This window comes from Melanerpes formicivorus, unplaced genomic scaffold (assembly GCF_026170545.1).
Source record: "Melanerpes formicivorus ecotype bairdi unplaced genomic scaffold, bMelFor1.0.p_v2 SCAF_66, whole genome shotgun sequence".
NCBI lineage: Eukaryota > Metazoa > Chordata > Aves > Piciformes > Picidae > Melanerpes > Melanerpes formicivorus.
This window is the reverse complement of record NW_027142418.1, coordinates 3,199,903-3,222,108: the sequence shown is the minus strand read 5'-3', so window position 1 is coordinate 3,222,108 and position 22,206 is coordinate 3,199,903. Positions and strand designations below refer to the sequence as shown.

Genomic DNA, 22,206 nt, shown 5'->3' with positions numbered 1-22,206 from the left:
GAGTTGGGGCTGTTCAGCGTGGAGAAGAGGAGGCTCCAGGGAGAACTTAGAGCAGCCTTCCAGTACCTTAGGGGGCTACAAGAAAGCTGAGGAGGGACATTTTACAAAGGCTTGTAGTGGTAGGATGAGGGGCCATGGCTTTGAGCTGGGAGAAGGGAGAGATTGAAACTGGAGATTAGGAAGAAATTCTTTCCAGTGAGGGTAGTGAGACACTGGAACAGGTTGGCCCAGGGAGGTGGTGGAAGCCTCATCCCTGGAGGTTTTTGCAGCCAGGCTGGATGTGGCTGTGAGCAACCTGATGTAGTGTGAGATGTCCCTGCCCATGGCAGGGGGGGTTGGAACTGGAGGGTCTTTGAGATACCTTCCAACCCAAACTATTCCATGATTCTTGACCACTGACAGGGTCCATCTACCTAAAAGTACTTTTAAATCATAGTCCCTAGCGAGCAAATGACTTTCCACATTACAGTGCTCACACAGTTATTGTTGGGACTCACAGAAAAACCAAGTCTGGCAGCAGCCAGGTACCTGCCTAAAAACTATTGGCAGAGACTTTGAAACATGGTCATCAAAACTCATGGGCAACAAGGCAAAATATTGCTGGGAGATAGAGACAGCACAGAACACGCAGCACAGCACCTTGCAGGGGGCACAGAAACCAAAAGCCAGCCTTCAAACCTCTTCCACTGCAGGGAGTCCTCTGGTTCTTTGAATCCCAGCGACATCTTGTGGCTTGTTCTCTGGTGGGATAACTGATTGAGGGCGTCAGGCATTCTTGAGTGCTGCAGCACGTTGAACAAGACCTTTGGTATGCATCTTACAGATATTAAATGCCTCCTGCTCGAAAATCTCTCAAGAAGTCTACTTTATTTACTCCACTTATCTGCATTATTTTAATATGGGGTATATTTTAATGTGCTGCCTTGATCCTTGATGCCTACATATATATGTGTGTGTGTATATATATACACACACACATACACATACATATGTATATATATGTGTATATATGTGCATATATATATGTATATATATGTGTGTGTTTATAATATATACTACAAATATAATATATATTACATGTTATATATATTTTATATATATTATATGTGTATTTTCTATATGTATTTATATATATGTATTTATATCTATAAATTAAAACATTTTATATATACAATTATATATATATTATATATATATATAATAATTATATATGTCTCATATATAAATACCATAATTATATATAGAATTTCTCTTAGTCTACCGTATTTGTTCCATTTATCTTCACAAGCCCCATGAGGAGAGGCTGAGGGAGCTGGGATTGTTTAGCCTGGAGAAGAGGAGGCTCAGGGGAGGCCTTATTGCTGTCTACAACTACCTGAAGGGAGGTTATAGCCAGGTGGGGGTTGGCCTTTTCTCCCAGGCAACCAGCACCAGAACAAGAGTCTCAAAAGAGTCTCAAACTGCACCAGGGGAAGTTTAGGCTCAAGGTGAGGAGAAAGTTCTTCCCAGAGAGAGTTGTTAGCCATTGGAATGTGCTGCCCAGGGAGGTGGTGGAGTCACCGTCCATGGAGGTGTTCAAGAGGGGATTGGATGTGGCACTTGAAGCCATGGTTTAGTAGTCATGAGGTGTTAGGTGACAGGTTGGACTTGATGATCTCTGAGGTCTTTTCCAACTTTATTGATTCTATGATTCTGTGTTAACATGAGAGATGTATTTTAATGTGCTTTGATCCTTGATGTCTACATATATATGTATGTATGTATATATATATATATAATGTGGTGAGTTGAAACTAAAGCTACCACATATATTATATATATTATCTATATTCTATATAGATTATAGGAGATGCTCATTCTCATCAAAGGGGTTTTTACCCTTCAACTTCTTTTATCTTTGTGAAACTACAAGACAAGCAGCTGTTACCCTTTTAGATCTAAATCTAAGTGTATGGAATTAAGAAAAGCAGGAGAAAGTAAACAGGTGTAGACCCTGAGCTCACCACATCCTGGAGCACAGGATGTTAGGGGTTGGAAGGGACCTCTGGAGATCATCGAGTCCAACTCCCCTGCCAGAGCAGGACCATAGAATCCAGCACAGGTCACACAGGAACACATCCAGACAGGGCTGGAAAGGATCCAGAGAAGGAGACTCCACAACCTTTCTGGGCAGCCTGTTCCAGTGCTCTGGGACCCTCACAGTGAAGAAGTTCCTCCCCATGTTAAGGTGGAACCTCCTGTGCTGTAGTTTCTATCCATTGCCCCTTGTCCTATCCCAGGGCACAAGTGAGCAGAGGCTGTCCCTGTCCCCTCCCTCCTGACCCCCAGCTCTCAGATATTGATAGACATTGATCAGATCCTCTCTCAGTCTTCTCCTCTCCAGACTAACCAGCCCCAGGTCTCTCAGCCTCTCCTCATAAGGCAATGTTTCAGTCCCTTCAGCATCCGTGTAGCCCTCAGTTGGACTCTCTCTAGCAGATCCCTGTCCTTCTGCAACTGCGGAGCCCAGAACTGAATGTAGTATTCTAGGTGGACCCTCGCTAGGGCAGAGTAGAAGGGGAGGAGAACCTCCCTCGATCTGGTTAAAGGCCACATTTGAGACACACTTTGTTCCAGCTAAATGTACCACAGTTGAATTTATTTATCACATGTATAAAATGTTAACACATATTTTACTACACCAAAGGTGGTTCCTGCCCAGATCTTGTGTGCTTCACGTTTAGCCCCAGCCTTGGTAGAGTTAGGCACTGGTTGGACTCAATGATCTTGCAGGTTTCTTCCAACCAAAATGATTTTGATTCCAATTGCAGTCCTGATTCTGCTTCTCTGTAAGTGCCAGGGATTACAACAGAGGCAGAGGCTCAGGCTTTAACTGCTGGGTGAAAGATGTCTGTATATTTAAAGCAATTACTGTTTCACTACACAAAGCTTGGTTTATTTTTAAGTGTCTGAACTTGGCATTCAGATAATGTGATACATTCAAAACAAAGCTCATGCAGGAAAATAAATACAGAGGTTTGTAGTATTGACACTAATTAGAGAAGAGTGGCAGACAACATACAAATGCTGAGCAGAGATTTTGCTATCACATCAATCAGGAAGGTGGAGATAACCTATTTTAAAGTACTTATCAAGATCCTCTAACAGTCAAAGGAGTAATGACTAAGGGAGGTACCTCTGCATTGCACAATGCTGTTGCTGATTTAGTCTCTCACTGGTGAACAGAAGTAGCAGGTCAATAGCTTGCTGGGTCTTGGCTAGTGATAAATGTCTTGGTTGTTAGTGGTAATGGCTGTTAGCTGTGAATGTACTCAGTAAATGAAGATGATTAAATCAAAACATCACTAAGTGCTTGTCTTTCTTAGCTTGTTTTGAGTTGTTGTGCCAAGAACTAAGGGAGTGTGCTTTAGAATACCCTTTCTGAAGGGATCTGAGAATGTTTGCCTAGCGCAAGACAGATTTAGACTGGACATTAGGAAGAAGTTCTTTACTGTGAGGGTGGTGGAACACCGGAATGGGGTTGCCCACGGAGGTGGTGGAGACCCCATCCCTAGGAGATATTCCAGGTCAGGTTGTTTGGGGCTCTGAGCAACCAGCTCTTGTTGGAGATGTCCCTGCTGAGTGCAGTGGGGTTGGGCTAGATGACCTCTATAGGCCCCTTCCAACTCAGTGCACTCTATGATTCTATGTTTAGACTGTAAGAGAGAATATTCTAAGGGACATATATTAAATATTTAGGATTATTTGGTCACATTTCTACTGACACAAGCAGGAATTTGTCCAAATGCAAGAAATGCTTTCACAATCTCTGTGTTTTTGTCTTACCATATAACATCCTTCTGAATTTTTACTTTATCTTATTTTTAATCTATTTTTGCTCCCCCATTTTGTATACTTAAGCTGAACCAAATAGGAATCTCTTTTCTTTGGAGGCTTTTCCTTGGTCTCCTTTTTCTTCTGTGCTGGGTGTTTCCCCTCTACTTTTTTTGTTATCATTCTCTGTCTCCTCTTGACTTCTGTATTTGATTGCTCTGACCTTTAAATCATAACCTGTTAAGCAGAGCTGGCTGGCTTTACTCCATGTTTAGCTTGCAAGATTTGATCCCTCTCCCTAGCAGTCATTGCCACAGTGTGTTTTGAATAAGGCCCATGTGCTAAAGATGCATTACCATTTTTAAACTAGGACAAGCACCAAGAGAAATGATGGAAAAATCCCAAACAGAACAGATTGTTGTCAAATAATCTTGATTTTTCCATAGGAAAAAAAGAGAAGCAACCTTCCCCACCACCATTTCAGACACTGATCTGGTGGTGGATCTGTACTCCCTCTGGCCAGCAGAGCAAGCCTGTCTTCTGCTGCTTATACATCAGCCTCCAGTCTCTCAGCTCCTGGGAGAGCCTCAGGAAGCTGGGCAGAGTTCAAACCAACCACCAATACCTCCTCTGTGTGGTTGTGCAGTTGTGTTGCACCAGGAGAAGCAAGAAGACAAGCACATTCAGCCATTGGCAGTGAGGTCTAACTCTCAGTTCATCTGCTAGAACTTTGCTATGGTCTCATGGCAAACATTTCTCTCAGTCAAACATTTATCTCTCTTTTCCATTCCTCCTCCCACTCCATTGTTCTACAACACTATTAAAACAGTGTTAAGATAGAATGTGGATTGGAAGACTGGGCTTGAATTAGCTTCACCTTCTTTTTTACCAGACTCTCTTGTTTCAAAGCTTGAATTGTAAATGGATCCAGTAATGATAGATCTTTGTGGCTCAAGATGAACTTCTGCAGATCTTAATCTCTTCCTGTACAGGCAAGAATCACTTGACATCCCATATATAAATAAATAATCTGCCTTTTTTTGGGGGGGTTTTAAGGCTGGAGGAGCAAATACAAAATAGTATTACCCAGGGTCTAAGTCCCTGGGTTCAAGGGTCCAAACCTTCTGTAGAACTTCAAGCAGCAGTATAGGACTTTGACAGTACCCAGCCCCATTGTATCCATGTACAATGGAAAAGGGGTAAGGAAACTTCACTTTCCAATCACTGGACAGGCTTGGAGGTGTGTTGTACCACTTTGACTTGCCCACCCTTCTCTCTTACAGCTCTCTCTCCGTACCTGCACACTGGTGAGTCTCAGCTGCTTTAGCACACAGGGGGAGCTCTCTCCTATCACATCACCCACATTCCTTCCTTCTCTATGGGGAGCAATTTTGGGTTATTTTTTTCCCCTGGAATGAACTGCCTGAAAGCTGCTGTGCAACTGCATGCTTTTAATGTTCTCCTTGCAAAAGCATTGCTCTTGCTTTTTTTTAAGCAAGAGTTGCAGTAAGACTGCATCCTTGTCTGGAAGGCTCTGGAAGGGAACCATCCAGCTTCAGCAAGCAATGCTCTCTAAGAAATTCTCTTTTCCTAATAAGCTGACATCCTACTTCTACTTTAGAGCCCTCATCTCTTGGGGGATGGGATTATTTTTGACCAGCAGAATAGCAGAAATTAGGGCTTGGAGGTTTTTAAGGGCAGGCTGGATATGGCTGTGAGCAACCTGCTGTAGTGTGAGGTGTCCGTGCTCAGGGCATAGGGGTTGGAACTGGATGACCCTTGAGATCCCTTCCAACCCTAGCAATTTGATGGTTCTCTGTAAGGCATGGCTCTCCCCATCTCTCCAGAGAGCTGTAATTGGGCCTGTTTCACTGCTTTTCTCAATGCTCAGGGCACATAGAACAGGAGAAATAGCACAACTTTGTGGTCCTGTTGGGTGCCACTGGCAACCCAGCAAAGCAGGTAACACCCCCTGTGCCAGTTTCCTGCTTTGGGATGCTCTGTGTCAGAAGGTTCTCACTGCCCTGCTAAATTATACAGTGTCATAAAGCTATAGAATCAGACACTGGTTTGGATGGGAAGGAACCTTTAGAAGTAATGTGGTGCAACCTCCCTGCAGTGAGCAGGGACATCAGCAACTAGAGCAGGTTGCTCAGAGCCCCAAACAATCTGACCTGGAATGGGTCTGGTGATGGGGCTTCTACCACCTCTCTGGGCAACCTGGGCGAGGGTCTCACCACCCTCAGCATAAACTCTTTCTTCCTTATCTCTACTCTTAATCTCCCCTCTTTTAGTTTAAATGTATCACTTCTTGTCCTCTCACAACAGGTCCTGCTCAAAAGTCTGTCCCCAGGTTTCTGTTCATCCCCTATATAAGTCCTGAAAGGCCACCAGAAGGTCTCCCTGGAGCCTTCTCCAGGCTGGACCACCCCAACTCTCTCAGCCTGAGTTTCCAGCAGATGGGCTCCATCATTGCTGTGGCCTCCTCTGGCCCCCTCTGCTCCAGTCTCTGCCATCCTGAGGACTCCAGAGCTGGCCCAAGCACTGCAGATGAGGTCTCAGCAAAGCAGAGTGAGCAGAGGGGCAGAATCCACACAGCATCTTGCCTAATACCTACAGGAAATAGCTCCCTGAAGATGGGATCAGGTTTGGGTTTTTTTTCACTGCATAGATCTTTGCCATTATGAGAGATGTCTGTTGTTAGCCCAGAAATAAACAGTTTTGTGCATTGCATTTAACTTTCTTTCTTTCTTTTTTCAACTCCACTCATCAGTTAATTCTTTCTTTAGGATGATTGTCCTATAGCCCACCAGCTATCATCTACAGGTTTTTAATAGCCCCCAGTTACTTTTTTTGTGCCAGCTTCCTTAATGAACATTCTAGCTAGAAACATGAAAATGTGGAAGTTGGAAGACACCTTCAAGATCATCAAGTCCGACCAGTTGCCTAGAGCTTGCAGTCCCACCGCTATGCCTATGCTGCTACCACTATGCCACGTTCCTCAGCACCATCTCCACACATCTTTTATACACCTCCAGGGATGGTGACTCCACCACCTCCCTGGGCAGCCCCTTCCACTGTCTGAGAACCCTTCCTGTGAAGGCATTTTTCCTAACATCCAACCTGAACCTCTCCTGGCACAGCCTGAAGCCATTTCCTCTTGTCCTGTCACTTGCTGCATGTGAGAAGAGGCCAACCCCACCTGACTCCAACCTCCTTCCAGGGAGTTGTAGAGAACAATGAGGTCTCCCCTCAGCCTCCTCTTCTCCAGGCTAAACAACCCCAGGTCCCTCAGCTGCTCCTCACCAGACCTTTTGTTCAAGGCCCTTCACCAGCTTAGTTGCCCTTCTTTGGACACACTCCAGCATCTCAATGTCCTTCTTGAGTTCTACATCCCAGTTAGATCCTTCCCTTTAATCTTTCTTCAGCCCCTGCCTGTCTCCTCAGTAGCCACTTCCTTAGCCACAATGTAATTCCTGTAGTAGTAATGCCTTAGCTTCTCTGGTGTAGCTTGTACCTTTCCAGCTGTCAGAGGTAGCTGCAGTGTGTTTTGTGAGTCAGCTGGTTTTGATTTCTGAGATGAGGAATATCTGACCTGACCAATATGAGCCCAGGAAGATCTTTGATTTTTTTACCTCCATCTCATTTTTAGCTTTCATCCCACCTGCCATCTTTATCCTCATCCTTGGCACTTCAAACACTTACTCACTACTGACACCTTCCTTAAAGTACCTAAATCACCTCTCTCCTTAGCAGTCACTTTTTTCCCCCCTTTAATTCTCTTCTTACTTAATTTCTTATTCCTCTGTGAGATCTAACTCAGCTCATAGTTTGGCAGCTTTTAGTTGATCCCTCTACTTCTTGACCTGAAAAAGATGGCTTTGCCTTCAAATATTGGAATACCTACAAGAAGCCTTTGTCGTTGGGGTACAAAGAAAACCGAACGAAACCCAAAAACAACTCTACGTGCTCCAACTCCAGTTCACAGAATCCTCAAACCAAGCCAAATCAAAATCAATTTTCGCTGGGACTCAGCTTAGCATCTCTTTTGCCCAAGGCCTATTTCCCTGCCAAGTGGCTGCTTTCACTCCTGCTCATTTCAACATTCTTCAGACTGTTCAACATTCAAGTCTATATGAATCCAGTCTGCATTTATATAAACATACGAGGTAGACAAGGAGGTAATACCACTGATCAAACTCTAATACAGCATGCTTTGAAGAAGGAAGCAGTTCTTTTTAGGTTAGATATTAAGAAATAGTTCTTCAGCAGGGCCCAGGTGGCCAAGAAGGCCAATGGCATCCTGGCTTGTCTTAGAAATAGGGCAGGCTGCAGGGATGGGAATGTGATCATCCCCCTGTGCTCAGCACTGGGGAGGCCATACCTTGAGTTCAGTTCTGGGCCACTGACTCCAGGAAGGACATTGAGGGGCTGGAATGTGTCCAGATGAAGGGCAATGTAACAGGCCTGGAGCATCCTGGGCTATGAGGAGGGGCTGAGGGAGCTGGGGGTGTTCAGGCTGGAGAAGAAGAGGCTGAGGGGAGACCTCATTGCTCTCTACAGCTCCCTGAAGGGAGGTTGGAGAGAGGAGGGGGCAGCTTCTTCTTGGTGACAAGCAACAGCACCAGAGGAAATAGTTCCAAGCTGCACCAGGGGAGGTTCAGGCTGGATGTTGAGTAGTGAAAGGATTCTCAAACACTGGAATGTTCTGCCCAGGGCAGTGCTGGAGTCACCATCCCTGGAGGTGTCCAAGCAGAGTGTGGACCTGGCGCTTAGGGACATGGTTTAGTGCTGACCCTTCAGTGCTGGATTGAGGGTTGGACTGGATGAGCAGTATGTACTAGATGTATTCTGTGATTCTTTTCTCCAGTTCTACTCCTAGAATTCTGAGGAAACTGTTTCAGGTAAGTGTGGGAAGGAAGGACATGCTACAAAGATGTCTAAAGACATCTACCTTCTAGACAAGTAGTGGGGTTTCTGCTCTGAGTAGTATTCTTCAAGACAATCATGATGCAAGCAGAGCATCAATTGTTATACCCAGAGCTGAGAAATGACTGCAGAGTACTCGCAGCATTCATGTGGCTTAGAGGTTTCCACATGTGAAGTTGTACAACCTAGACCAGTTATATAAACAGTAGGTCCCCTTTGAACAGGAGAGATTCTATAAGCAGCTCTGTGCAATGGTGCTATCCAGATCAGCAATCCCTGCTCCTTGGGGAACTGGGATGGGATTGGGAAGTTGTGTTCCTAAATTGAGAGCCAAAAGGGTTCCTTATAACAGCAGCTACCAGTGGCTCCCTTAGGGAATCCTGAACCACTCTAAAGTCTGTTTCTAGCTTCTGTACTAATAATTTTGCTCCCAGTGAGAACCTAGTGGAGGTCATTTTCACCCTCATTCTGGTCCTTGGTTCCTGCCATGTTTGAACTTAGCACTAGGCAAGTTTGTAGCTCAGAAGTGCGGTGCAGGAAAACATGTTTGTACTGAAAGAAGGTGGTAGGAGGGTGAGCTTCTAGGCTGGGCAACAAAGGAAAAAAGAAAAGAAACCAAGAGGGGTGAATACATCTGCAGGACAGGTCTAGTCCAGCATCTCTGTTCAGAGAGATTGTGTTGCCTATGAGGAGTTAGCAGCCTCTACAATTACGTTGGCACACCACCTTGGAGAGGTGAGAAGTAACAGTCTGCAGTTAATTTGCCAACAAGTGGTGTTTCAGAAGAAGCCTGGAATTTATTAAAGGCCTTGGCTCAGGACAGCAAACAAGACAGGTTCAAAGCCAGCCTTTAATATCAAGTATCAAGGTTTCTGACTGTCTGAAAGAAAGACTCTTGAAAAGGCTTGGATTACTACAGACCATTGAAAAGCCATGAGTAAGATTTCTCAATTAGGAATGTAATGCTAATTAGTCTCTTTTGGGTCAGCCTGGGTGGGTTGGCTAATTAGCAAAAGCAATACACCCATGTGATTGGCCTGGAGTGTGGGTGAGGTTCCTGGAAGCACCAGGTGATAGCTGGTGAAAAAAAGAGAGAAAAAAAAAAGGATGTGTGGGTGGTAAATCAGGACAGCTGCAGTCAATGACTGGAGAGGGGGAGATTCATCGTCAGCAGAGTGTGCACAGAGGCTCTTTCAGTACACTTTCAGACCAGTTGAGGTAAGGATGAGCAAGCTTCCATAAGGTTTATTGAAAGCTTAATTTAGGATAAAATAATTTCTCTGTGAGATGGAGAGATACACAGGTTGTGTAAGTGCTGCTGCTGTCATGTCAAGTGGGTTGGGTGCTGTGTGGTGCTCAAACCCCAGACCGGTTCACTGCAACAACAAATGGCACATTTGCTTCGGCCTCAGGGCATGGAGGAGACAAAGGCCCTGCAGATGTTGTTTTAACATAAAGGGAAGGCGAATTTAAGCTGCCAGCCTGTGTTCCTGGCAGCTAAATAAAAGATGGGGGGTTGCCTACACAATATTTCACTTTTGTTTTAGTAGATAATTTGCAGCCATCCTCCCTGGGCGTCCTGTGCTGCTGGAAAGAGCCATGCAGGCTAGTTCATGGTCCTCTGGGAGGTTAGGAAGCCTGTCACATGGTAATCATAGTGGTCTTCCTCCTAAAACATTGTGTGCTTTCTAGCGGGAGTCACAGGAAAGGAAAGGAACTCTTGGAGGTCCTTAAGCCTTAAGATACTTATGGTTTCCTCCTCAGGGCACACTTTATGTATGTGTATCACCACCACCAAAGGAGACCAGGGCTCTGTCTGTGACACTGAGCACCCACATGTCCTCAGGGCATACAGAGGAAGGTGCCAATGCGTCAGAACAGTGGTGGTAGAATATCAAGAGAGTTGGCTCCTCTCCAGCAGCTTTCCCAGGTCTCCACTCCGGGCTAATTCCCCCCAGGATCCAAGGAGTTCCTGGTGCAGGGCAAGTTGTCTCAGTGAGCTCCAATGCATTGGGTAGCAGATACCACCGATACTTAATCCTTACTAGGCTTCTACATGTGGGTCAGAAAACTGGAGGAAGGACAGAAACAAAAACAGGGAAGACTTTAACCCACACTAAAGCGCTTCAGTGGTTTCTGGTGGCTGTGTCTCATGGAACTCTCTCTTCTCTATCCTCATCCCCACAAGTGCTGTGCAACTGGGCCAGTTAATATAAGGATCAGATGTTGCCTCATTCACTTGTATGTATCAGTTGGGCCCTTGAGTGGGCCTTGTGAAGGTTTGTAGCTGAATAATTGGGAGTTTGGGAGCTGCCCTGTGTCCTTTTATTCCGTAGCTAAAGCAGATGAAGCACTCTGCCATGGCCGCGGGCAGCAGAGCGGTGGTGTTGGTACCGTATCACAAAGCACAACTTTTAGATTGCTGTGCAGCTATGAGTAAGATTTATTTCTCTAGTTCTGAGATGAAATACAAATCAGGGAAAGAAAAAAAAAACCCAACAAAAAAACCCCCAAGCCTGTAAGCCTTGCAAGCAACATGTTTAATTAATTTTCCATTTACTGTTTAATCCATTCTGGGATGTTTCCCTCTTGACAGATGGCAATTTAATTTCTGGACCCTTAAATGTAACCCCCCAAGCTGTTATGTCCAAGGACTTAACGTATTTCACTTCTCAAATTATTAGAGATGGGCCTAACACAAAGTTTGGATTCAAAAGCTCATGTTCCCAGAGGGTGTTCTGCTCCAAGGTTTTGGTTCGGGCCCATCTTTTCCTCTCGGCAAGCATACATTTGAAAAGGACCCTGCCAAATAAATCTCCTGTTTTGAGAAGCTAAGTATTCCATGTGTTTCTAATAACATGTCAGATGGAGTAGCATGAAGTAATGTCAATTATTTTTATTATTTGTCTGTGGGTTTGTTTTTTTTTTTCGCTTCCTTCTTTCGTTTTGCCTAGCAAAACAGCCAAGCTAGGGGAGTCCATCTCCCTTCCCATTTACAGGCAGCGAATCGAAGTGCAACTATTGCTAGCAAAAAAAACCCCACCACACTCCTGCTGTGCCCCTGCTGCCAGATAGAACTGAATGCAATTAAAGATAAACTACTCCTTACATCCCACAAAGGTATCTGTGGAAGCCCAGTTTCTGTTCAGGCTGAGCTAAAAAGAGAGAGCAGAAGCAATGAGATCCAGAAAGGTCCGAGATGCTGGGAACTGAGGGAGAAAGACCTACACAGAGGGAGGTAAGATTTGGGAAGGGCACTCCTTAGATCACATGCTGCACAGGGAAAACAGGAGGGTTTTGAAGAACTCATCTTTGGATTAGTCCAGGATTCATAAATCGTGTCAGACAGCAACTAAATTAGAGAATATTCTCTGGAACGAATTAAAAGTGCATATGCACAGCCCCAGCCCATGAGGAGCTCTCTAATGAAAATAAAGACAAATTAGTGGAAAAAACTGCAACAAAGCTGCTCTCATTTTATTTATTTATATATTTTTTTTTTATTTTTATTTATTTATTTGGTTTTCTTCTCTCTTCTGTTTTTCAAATGTGTTTTCCAGAGTGGATCCCTAAAGGAGCCAGAGCCAAACAAAATCCCACCTCAGCGACCACCACCTCAAGGTTGTTTACAGTACATTCTCGACTGTAATGGCGTTGCAGTAGGACCAAAACAAGTCCAGGCTACTTAGATAATTGAGGCTAAAAGTGAGGGTTAAAGCCAAAAACAAACAAACATAAACAAAAACAAAAAAAAAAAAGAGGAAAAAATATAAAGAAATAAAAAGAAAATTAAAAGAACCAACCACACACAATCTTAAAAGCAAACCTACCAGTTCTGTTCAATTTCTTTGGCATTGTTTCAGTGCTGCCCTGGACTGTGTTTTTTCTATGCAGTGTCAACTATACTGTCTGGTTGTTTTGACTCGTTCCTGTCTGTGCGTGTAATGCTTACCTACCTTTCTCTGTAAAAGCTGTGATTTTTTCAGGGCTTGTTGTCAACAGTGTACAAAGAATGTGCCTCTCTAGAGCCCAGTGCAACTGTACATGATGGATGGTTAGCCAGTATTTTTGGAGTGTTCTATATATCGTTCAGTCCAACACCGCCACAAGGTGCAAATCGAGTTCCTTTTGCTTACTCCGTGAGTGTGTGCACACGGTACCCATAGCCTTTATTTTTTTTTCTTTCTGGTTCCTCTGTGTGCATGACTAATAGGTAGGTGATCCAGATCTATTTTTTAAAGCCTAGGTTAGAGTTTGCTGGTGAGGCTTTTTATTGGTCATTTTATAAGGTTCGTTAAGGCTTGAGTCGGCCTTAGACGCGAAGCGGAAGTCTTAATCCTTTCAGCGAACTCCGTAAGGCACAGTTCTTCCCAAGGAGTATTTAAAATACCTTCTATTTTACATACTGGTGTTCATATTTTTAGTAATGCTGCATTAAATTGTTAGCTACAAAGCTATGTAAATGGGCCACCTATGTGCAATATCTCAGTGGAAGGGCGAGCGTTTAATGTATCCAGTTTCAATTCAGTAGGACCTTTTGTTGTCGTTCTGAATTAGTCGTCCGTGGAGATTTTTAATCAAAACTGATGCAAATACTTTCCAAAGTCTTACCTGAGAGCTAAATCCCAGGTTGTTTGGTGGGAAGTACCTCAAGGACTGTTAAACTTCCTGTAAGAGCTCTTTTTTTTTCCTTAAAGCAAGGAGTAGGTGATAGGAGATGGCAGACCCAAGGTACCTTTAACCAGTTAGGGAGCTTGCCTGTTGTGAGGACACATCAGCGGGTTTCTTTACCAACTCAGGTCTGTATTTTAAACCTGGAAATATCCAGATAGCTCTCAAGAAAACACAGTCCCAGCATTATCCACATAAATAGAGTTTAGAATAACTGCTTGAAATCAAATCATGCAAGAGAAGCTGAGATGCCTGACAGCTGCTAGATCTTCTGTAGGTAAATGATTTGTGATTTATTGGGTTGTTAGTTTTTGGTTGTTTGGTTGTTGTTGCATTGGTTTTTTTTCCCCAGCATAACCAATTTATACAGTAATAGGATGAGAAACACACAGGCAGGCAGTTCATCCATTGTGAGAAATCTAGCCCAGAATCACAAGCTACACATGGCTAGCATACCATAAAGCTTAGTTGCAAGCAAGCCACAAAGCTATAATTTTCCTCGTGAACACATACAGAGATGAGTAGTGGCCATTAGTTTAGTGCAAACAGGTTTTGTTTAAAGAGAAAACAGCCTCATGTTCTACTTCTGTTTTCCCTCCAAACACTGGGGAGGGGGGGGGAAAAAAAAAGTTATCAGTGAGAAACATCGTTCTTAGTGTTTCTTTTATTTGTACAAGCTGGCTGGTAAGGTGGGAATTAAGGTATGCATTATTAGCTATTTAAATGTTTGTGGTAAGTGCTACTGTTGACTGCCTATCAGTAAATGACATGCATATTTTGCTTTGGTGATCAGCATTTGTCTGGGTCAGTGATCATCCCGATGGTGGCATTGGCTGCTGGTGATACTTTTAATTATTCTCTATTCAGAAAATTCCACTTAGAATCAGGTTCAGAAATCCTTACCTCCAGACACTGTCAAAGTGAACCCAACCACACTGCCCTGGGGTGAAGAAATGAATCTGATGACCGATTTCCTTTGAAGCAGTCGGTATTTTTTTGCATGTAGTAGTGCAAGTATTCACAAGTGCTTCTCACACGAGTGAGCTGTGTGTGCAAAGAGGAGATGAGTGTCCCGGACAGGCTCTCATCTTGTTGCCTGTAAAAGGATTTCCAAGGGCACACAGTTATTACTACATACCACAGGCAAGAAGCAAGCCAAAATGTCTCTCTGCATGCAAGCATGCTTAGGTGCAATATTGTGGGTAACAGGGAACAGATGTTTTACAGTGTAGGCTTAATGTTCAGTTTTGTTGAGTTATTTTTGGTAAAAAAAAGTTTCTTTCATGATTGTTGCCTTTTGTACAACCCAGCTGCAAGAAAGTGAGCAAATGCTGGAAGTGTGACAGCAGTATATCTTTTATGTGAAATCTCTTGTACAGCTTAATGTGCAATAAAAGAAAGTTATATCTGTCTTCAGTGTAAAGTTTCTGGCATTCCAGCCTGTATGTACAAGTGAGGGAAAGCAACCTCTCTGTTTTTCAATATTGAGTGAAAGGAGACTAATAAGAAAACCATCCTCATTAAGATGTTGCAAGCCCATGTTATCACCTTCAAATATTTCCTACAAAAGTGGTTCAAATCCATAAACAATGAAGGCACATTCCTTAACCTCCAGTACGTGCTATTTATCTTTCTGCACCACAACACGCTGCTACAACTGTATTAAAACTTACTGAGGCATCAGGACGTGCTGTTCCCAGGCACACATGCACTGGAATCTCATCTAGGAAGTGGAAAGCTAACTAGAATAGCAATTAAACAGAAAAAGTAAGAGCCATGCTTTGCAGCAGCACTTCCAGATATGGAGGTTTTCTTTTAAGTAGACCTGGATAGATGAAGTCTTTCACTTGCCCTAAAATGTCTCTGTGAGGCTTAAACTTCAGAACATCTAGCTCAGTTGTCTTCTGCGACATGTGTTGGTCAGCAAAGCTCTTAGCCTGACTGAATGTGGTGGGTTGAAATTGTCCCCACAATAAAATTGCCAGACCAGCTCAGTTGGGCTGCACTAAAGGGCCAGTTGGAGGCTAGGCAGGATGCACAAAGGTGAACTTAGGTGGCACTAGATGCCAGTGCTTGGGACTGAGTGTCTTTTTCTGTCTGTGTGGCTGGTTGAAATTACCTCCCCAACTGATTTGGAGAACTGTCCCCCCAAAATAAAATTGCTGGGCCAGCTCAGTTGGGAAGCAATTGAAGCTGTATTTACAAGCAGACTAAAATGTAGAACTATGAAATGCAATGAATATGTACAACATAGACAATATTTACCATTTATAAACAGCACAAGAACCCCCCTGAACAAAACCTGGGGGTTACCAACAGCTTCCCCCTCCCTGCTCCCTTCCGCCACCCTGTACAAGGGAAAAGGGAAGAGCAGAGCGTAGGCTGTTAGTACTTAGCCACAACAAGAGCACAGCCAGGGTCAGCCACAGCCAAGCAAAACCTTCCAGCTAGTTTCTGCTAGTGTGAAGAAGCTGAAAAGAGAAAGAGTTAATGTATACAACTAACTTTCTGTTAGTTCTCAGACCAGTGGAATTATTTAGACCTTATCATTCTTTTCCCTTTTACATCCAATGGTAATTTATTTACATTCTACCACTTTCCTACTCAATCTGTGGAACATCTTCCTAGGTGTCAGCCTGAAACTGCCACACTGAAATAACAAATTGCTCAGAATATCATCCTGCCCTTTCTTCCCCTTAACTCAGATGTCCCATGTGCCTTGTCACGTGCAGGAACCCTCAGTTATGACAGCTCTCAGCCCAGAAAACCACGGGCAGACATCTGACACGAGATAAAAGCAGCATGCCCACTGATATCTGCCCGCTGCCATCTGACACAGCACTGTTTCAGTCAGAAAGTAGAAAAGGGAAAGGGAAAAAAGCAACAAAAAAAAGCCCTGTATGATGATGCAGCATCTTTCAGCCATGGATTTCACAACCTAAGTCTCTACTGCACGTTGTAGTTTCGCACTTGATGCAGGATTGTGCCTGTAGACTTCCTTCTCAGTGGAAAGGCCTCCTTGGTAAAGAGTTAGCAGCAGTTCCCTTGTGTTTGTTGTGATGTTCTTCACAAAAGGGTTAAATAAGTTATCAGCAGACTTTATCATTAGCCAGGAAAATTGGGTATAAAGTTGGTTTACTGCTAGAAGAGTGAAATATTACCGAAATAACGTGAAAGCTTTGGAGGAACAAAACTGCAGTAGCTCCAGAGAGGCTGGTAGCTGTGTTGCTTGAAATAGCTATTGCTGGTGAATTCAGTTAGCTCACAGCCTCTCCTTGAGCTGGGCCAGGGTTATACTGGGTGTAACTTTTGATGTGATTTGAAGGCAGCACCACTCACTACTGCTGGGATAAATTTGGTACTGCTTGTAGGGGCTGCAAGCAAGCTCCCAATGTCCCAGCTGTGATTAGTAGTATTGCCTGCGTGAAACTGCGCTCCATATTCGTAGAGTTTTGCCTCAGACGTAGAGTTAATCACATTCGAGGATGATTTTTATAGTGTTGGATATGAAGTCTAGTTAAGAATTCTTTGACACTATAACATTATGAAGTTTTTCTTGTACTGAACCTAGGGGGCCCAGTGCAACCCCAAGGGATGCAATCACAAAGCCAGGAGCCATTGCAGCCCCAGCGCATGTACCCCCCTGGGCAGGCGGCAAAGCCCTCGGCTTCCCAGCCGCAGCGTCCACCCGGACCTACAACTCAGCAGCCGCGGCCCCAGGCTCAAGGTCCTCCCAGCACCAGATTATCAAAGGAAGCTGAGCCACAGCCTGCTCCACAGCCTGCTCCACACCCAGCTCCACAGCCTGCTCCACAGCCTGCTCCACAGCCTGCTCCACAACAGAAGCCTCAGTCTCATCCGCAGCTAAAGTAAGATTTGCTTTCTCTGTTTTATTTTCTCCTCCTGACACGGGTTTTGTTGTGGTGACTGTAACATGGGAGGTGGTCTAACATTCAGGAGAAAATGTACATGTGTGCTTGAGTCTAAACACTTCAAAAAGCTTTCTTCCTGGTTTATGGTTGTGAGAGGCTGTATCATTACTTCCATCCCAAGCTCTACACAAAATGTCATTTCATGGTTGTGCAATGCCTGTCCCAACTAGGTCTGAAAACTCATCATCTTCCTCCTATTTGTTTTCTCCTCTTGATGTCACTGACTCATGATCTGGGTGTGCTGTAAGCCTGCAGAGAAAAGAGGAAGTCTTATCTGTTTGAACTTTTAACCTCACAGTCACTCAGACAGCAGATTCCAGATTCAAAAGGCCTAACTCCCAGACCAGCCCAAGGAACATGCCAGGCAGTGGCTGATGGAAGGGGGTTTGGTCACTCTTGGTTCATGGCTACTGAGTGTATGGCACAAGAAATTCAGGCCCTTTCCAGAGAGGGCTGCAGAACTTGCAAAGAAAGCTGCCTGATGTCCCACCCTAGGAATCATAGAATCATAGAATTGTTTCAGTTGGAAAAGACCTCCCAGGTCATCAAATCCAACCATCAATGCAACACCACTGTGTCCATTAAACCATATCCCAAGTGCCATGTCCACATGGTTTCGAACACCTCTGGGGATGGGGACTCCATCACTTCCCTGGGCAGCCTGTTCCAATGACCACTCTTTCAGTAAAGAAATTTTTCCTAGTATCCAACCTAAATCTTCCCTGGTGCAATCTGAGGCCATTTCCTCTGATTCTGTCACCCAGTCCTAGGGAGAAGAGACTGACCCCCACCTGACTACAACCTCCTTCCAAGGAGTTTTGGGAAAGCAAGAAAAGTCTCCCCTCAGCCTCCTCTTTCCCAAGCGAAACAACCCCAGGTTCCTCAGCTGCTCCTCACCAGCCCTGTTTTGCAGACCCTTCCCCAGCTTTGTTGCCCTCCTCTGGACCTGCTCCAGCACCTCAATGTCCATCTTGTAGTGAGTGGTCCAAAACTGAACCCAGTACTCAAGGTGTGGCCTCACCAGTGTCAAGTAGAGGGATGATTCCATAACACACAGCCTGATCTTTTGAGGCTGTATCTAACCAGCCCAGTGCTCCAGCAGAGAGTGTGGAAAGGGTCTGCAGCGAGATCCCCTCTCAGGGCTTAAACCCAGTGAACAGAAACCATAGGGAAGGCATTAGCACTGGTTTGCTGTTTCTCAGCACACTGCTCCTGACATGGATAGGGTCACAGCCACATTCTGCTTTCTTTGATACATACAGAGATGGCCACGGAGTCTTTCTTTCACCCAAGTAACACAGACCCTTTTATCACCCACTCCTATGTTGATACTAGTGTGAGCCAGTCCTGAGTCCTCACCTGAGCACAGCTCAGTGGAAAAGCTGTGTTAGGGGACAACAGGCAAAGGTGAGGAGGTTTTTCTTTGCCTTCCTGGAACAGCACATTCCTGTGTCATAATCAGAGAACCATACAATTGTTAGGGTTGGAAGGGACTTCAAGGATCATTCTAGTTCCAACCCCCCTGCCATGGGCAGGGACACCTCACACTAGATCATGTTGCTCAGAGCCACCATAGAAATCACAAAACTCAAACTAATTCATGTGTTCTTTAAGTGTGCATAGAGAATAGGGAGGTTGGTTGCCTTAAGCAAGATGGAAACCAGTTTGTCATTTGAAACTTAACTTCTGACACTGCAGAGAAGCAGCTCAGAAGAGGTAAAAGCTTCCCAGCTTCCTCCCTTGAATTCCTTGTTCGAGTCTAGCTTCAGTTTTTCTCTCCTTCAGATGGAAGGGGATAGTGTCTCTTTAAAACAAAACAGAATTTAAAAGGGAGCAATGAAAGCTTTCAAGATGCAAATGGAATGAAAGCTTTTAAGAGTGGTTTTTCTGACTTTCAAGAAGCAGTTTTAGGTCCACACCGAGACTCAGATCTCCTGCCTGTAGGATCAGCTCCATTTGCATGTGTATGCTTTGTATTCACCCACATGCTGTTGCCCAACCTGTATGTACACGTTATTAATCTGTGAATAAATATTTAATTAGGCTACTTATTGTGTTACTAATCAAGTCAAGTGCTGCTTCCCACCCTCCCTCTTTCAGTGAGTACAAACAAACATTTATCAGTCTATTCTCATTAGCACAACTATAATTTATGAAAAACCTAAACTGCCTGTAGCACTGTTTGCTGTGCATTATTAGTTTAGAGGTGGAGAAGCTGCAGACCGTGCAGGGTGCAGGGCAATCTGAATAAGAAAAGTCTTTCAGTTTTCACCCTAACCCAACCTGGAACCCTGCTATTGTGCTGGGATTAAAACTGCGTCAGGGAACTGCTTTTACTGTCCCCGTAGGAAGATTACAACTCGTTCGTGTTGTCTATTTAAATCCAAGCCTACTTCTTAAATATTCTTTTACCTGACCAAGCCAGGAGTTAGTTCAAAGCTTCAGATTTGATTTTGATTTTGATTTTTTTCCTTCCTGTGTGTTACTTGATTCAGAAACTTGCAGCATGGTTACAGCATGGAAACTTACCGAAACTTGTAGCATGGTTACATGATGGTAGCAAGAACAGAAGAGTGTTGCTAGGCTAACTGCTTCTAGGCAAGAAAAATTGTATGAGTTGGGGATTATTTTACTTTTGGGGATGCAAAGTGTCATTAAGCCTCCATTTAGGATCAAATGTCTGAGATATTTATCCAGAGAGAGAGAGAGAGCACATTACTACTTCAGGACTCATTCTTCAAACCCTTGCCAATATACCTCTTTTTTTTAATCCTTTGTGCATACCTGTTTGCAGCCTTAATGAGCACAATTATTAATCATCCTGTGCTGGGTGGTGATTTGGGTTGAGCAGGCAGACCTGCTTATTCCTCAAGTTCTAATTTACATCATCCAATTAACTGGAATGCTTCAGATCTCTTAAATAAAGAGCAGTGTGGCCTCTGAAAAAATAGACAGTCCTACTCCTCAAACCCCTGTATGTGATGACCATGTAAAGCTGAGCAAGCTGGTTAGTGGGACATGACAGAGGGGTTAGGACTAGATGAGGGAATGGATTTGAGGAGGGAAGATTTAGACTTGGTATTAGGAAGAAATTCTTTCCAGTGAGGGTGGGGAGACACTGGAACAGGTTGCCCAGGGAGGTGGTGCCCCCTCTCTGGAGGTGTTCAGGGCCAGGTTGGATGAGACCTTGAGCAAGCTGAGCTGGTGGGAGGTGTCCCTGCTCATGGCAGCAGGGGGGTTGAAAATAGATAGCCCTGAAGGTCCCTTCCAACCCAAAACATTCTACGCTTCTATGATCTTTAAGGTCCCTTCCAAGCCAAACCATTCTGTGACTCTATGTGGCGTTGCAGCAGCTTTGTCGGCTGCACCTAACTCCCTTGCTTGCGTTGAGCACCTGTTTCGTTCACGTGCAAACCGTCCGCATCCCGTGGAGATCCTTCCTTTCCTCCTGACTCACACAGGCTGTAGGTGGATGGGAGCCAGTAGCCCATATGACCATACAAAACTGTGTTGTGTTTTTGTCTTGCAGCAAGTCGCAGTCTCTGACAAATGCCTTCAGTTTCACAGAATCCTCCTTCTTCCGATCGTCTGTGAACGAAGACGAAGCAAAAGCTGAAACCATCCGAAACTTGAGGAAATCCTTTGCTAGCCTCTTTTCTGATTAGCCAGCTCCGTCTCACTGCACCTTGCATATAGTCTGAAAACTCTGTGAATGTTTCCTAGGTTTTGTTCTCCCTGTGGCAGTGCCCTGCTCTACTGTGCTCACTGTTGTACTAAGCAATATGTTAACCATACACAAACACACTCACACACACACAAAAAAAACAACTAAAAAGAACACCCCACCAAAAAACCCACCCACAAAAAAAAACCCCAAAGCCAAAAAACCCCAAACAAGCAAACAAAAGGAGACAAAAAACAGAAGGACTTTGCTGAGGTGCCATCCAGGAACGTGCGTAAAGATGGATAAAGAAGGAAGGGTTCTCCTGCTAACACGGAATGCCAAGTTCTAAGGTCCTCACCCATTGTAATATTGTGGCCTTACTGTGACTGAACTATTATAACCCTATTCCAGACTCCTTTGTAGAGCTGTGTTAATAAAGCCTTGAGGAATGGGTCTCTCCTCGCCCTGCCCATTCCCACTGCGTTGCAATGCATGTGTATTTCATGTGTAAATGTTTTGTACTGCAGGAGTAGAGTCTTGACTTGTTCTCGCCTCCCCCCTCCAGGAGGCAGTTCACACTGACCCTTCTCGTTCAAGCCACAGAAGCAACGTGAGAAATCGAAGCAGTTCCTTCCTCCTTGTACAATCTTCCCATCAGCTGGTTGTAGACTTCTGATGTATTGCTGGGAGTTATCAGTACACTAACTTAATGTCATGAGTAGAGTGTGTATGTACTACTGTAATCTCCACGTGTCTGTTTGAATTTCTTTCCAACCTGTAACCATAACTGGGTTTAGTTGCAAAGGATATGCATGATGTTGCCCTTATTTTTGTGGACATCTTCTAATAAATGTGAAGCCCCCTGCCTGATTTCAAGAGCTGTCTTCTACAAAGCTTGTGTCAGCAGCAGTAGACGTGGTCTGGTTTGACTGGTATCTAAACGGTAGCTTTGTGAGTATGCAATATCTGGACACAAACCACAGCTGTAACAGAAATAAACCATCACAAATAAATTCCTTTCTGAATCAGCATCATCATATAACCAAAAAAGAAAAGAAAGAAGAATTTCCACATTCTAGGGGTCACACTTCTCTTTTCTAATAACTTCATGTGGTTTAAAGATAGTTCTCTAACTTGGGAGAGCAGAATTGAACCCAGGCAGAATCAGAGACCTCCAAGCTCATCCAGTCCAAGCCT

General features: G+C 44.2%; 1 protein-coding gene across 1 annotated transcript in view; it reads left to right on the top strand.

Moving 5' to 3' along the window:
* SYN2 (synapsin II) overlaps positions 1 to 21,885 on the top strand; it is a 250,442-nt gene extending 228,557 nt beyond the window's left edge. The window contains exons 11-13 of the mRNA XM_068162676.1: positions 12,303 to 12,363; positions 16,985 to 17,282; positions 20,875 to 21,885. Coding sequence (XP_068018777.1) covers positions 12,303 to 12,363; positions 16,985 to 17,282; positions 20,875 to 21,010 — 495 coding nt within the window. The 3' untranslated portion in view covers positions 21,011 to 21,885. The remainder of the gene's footprint in view (positions 1 to 12,302; positions 12,364 to 16,984; positions 17,283 to 20,874) is intronic.
* Positions 21,886 to 22,206: the final 321 nt, after the last annotated feature.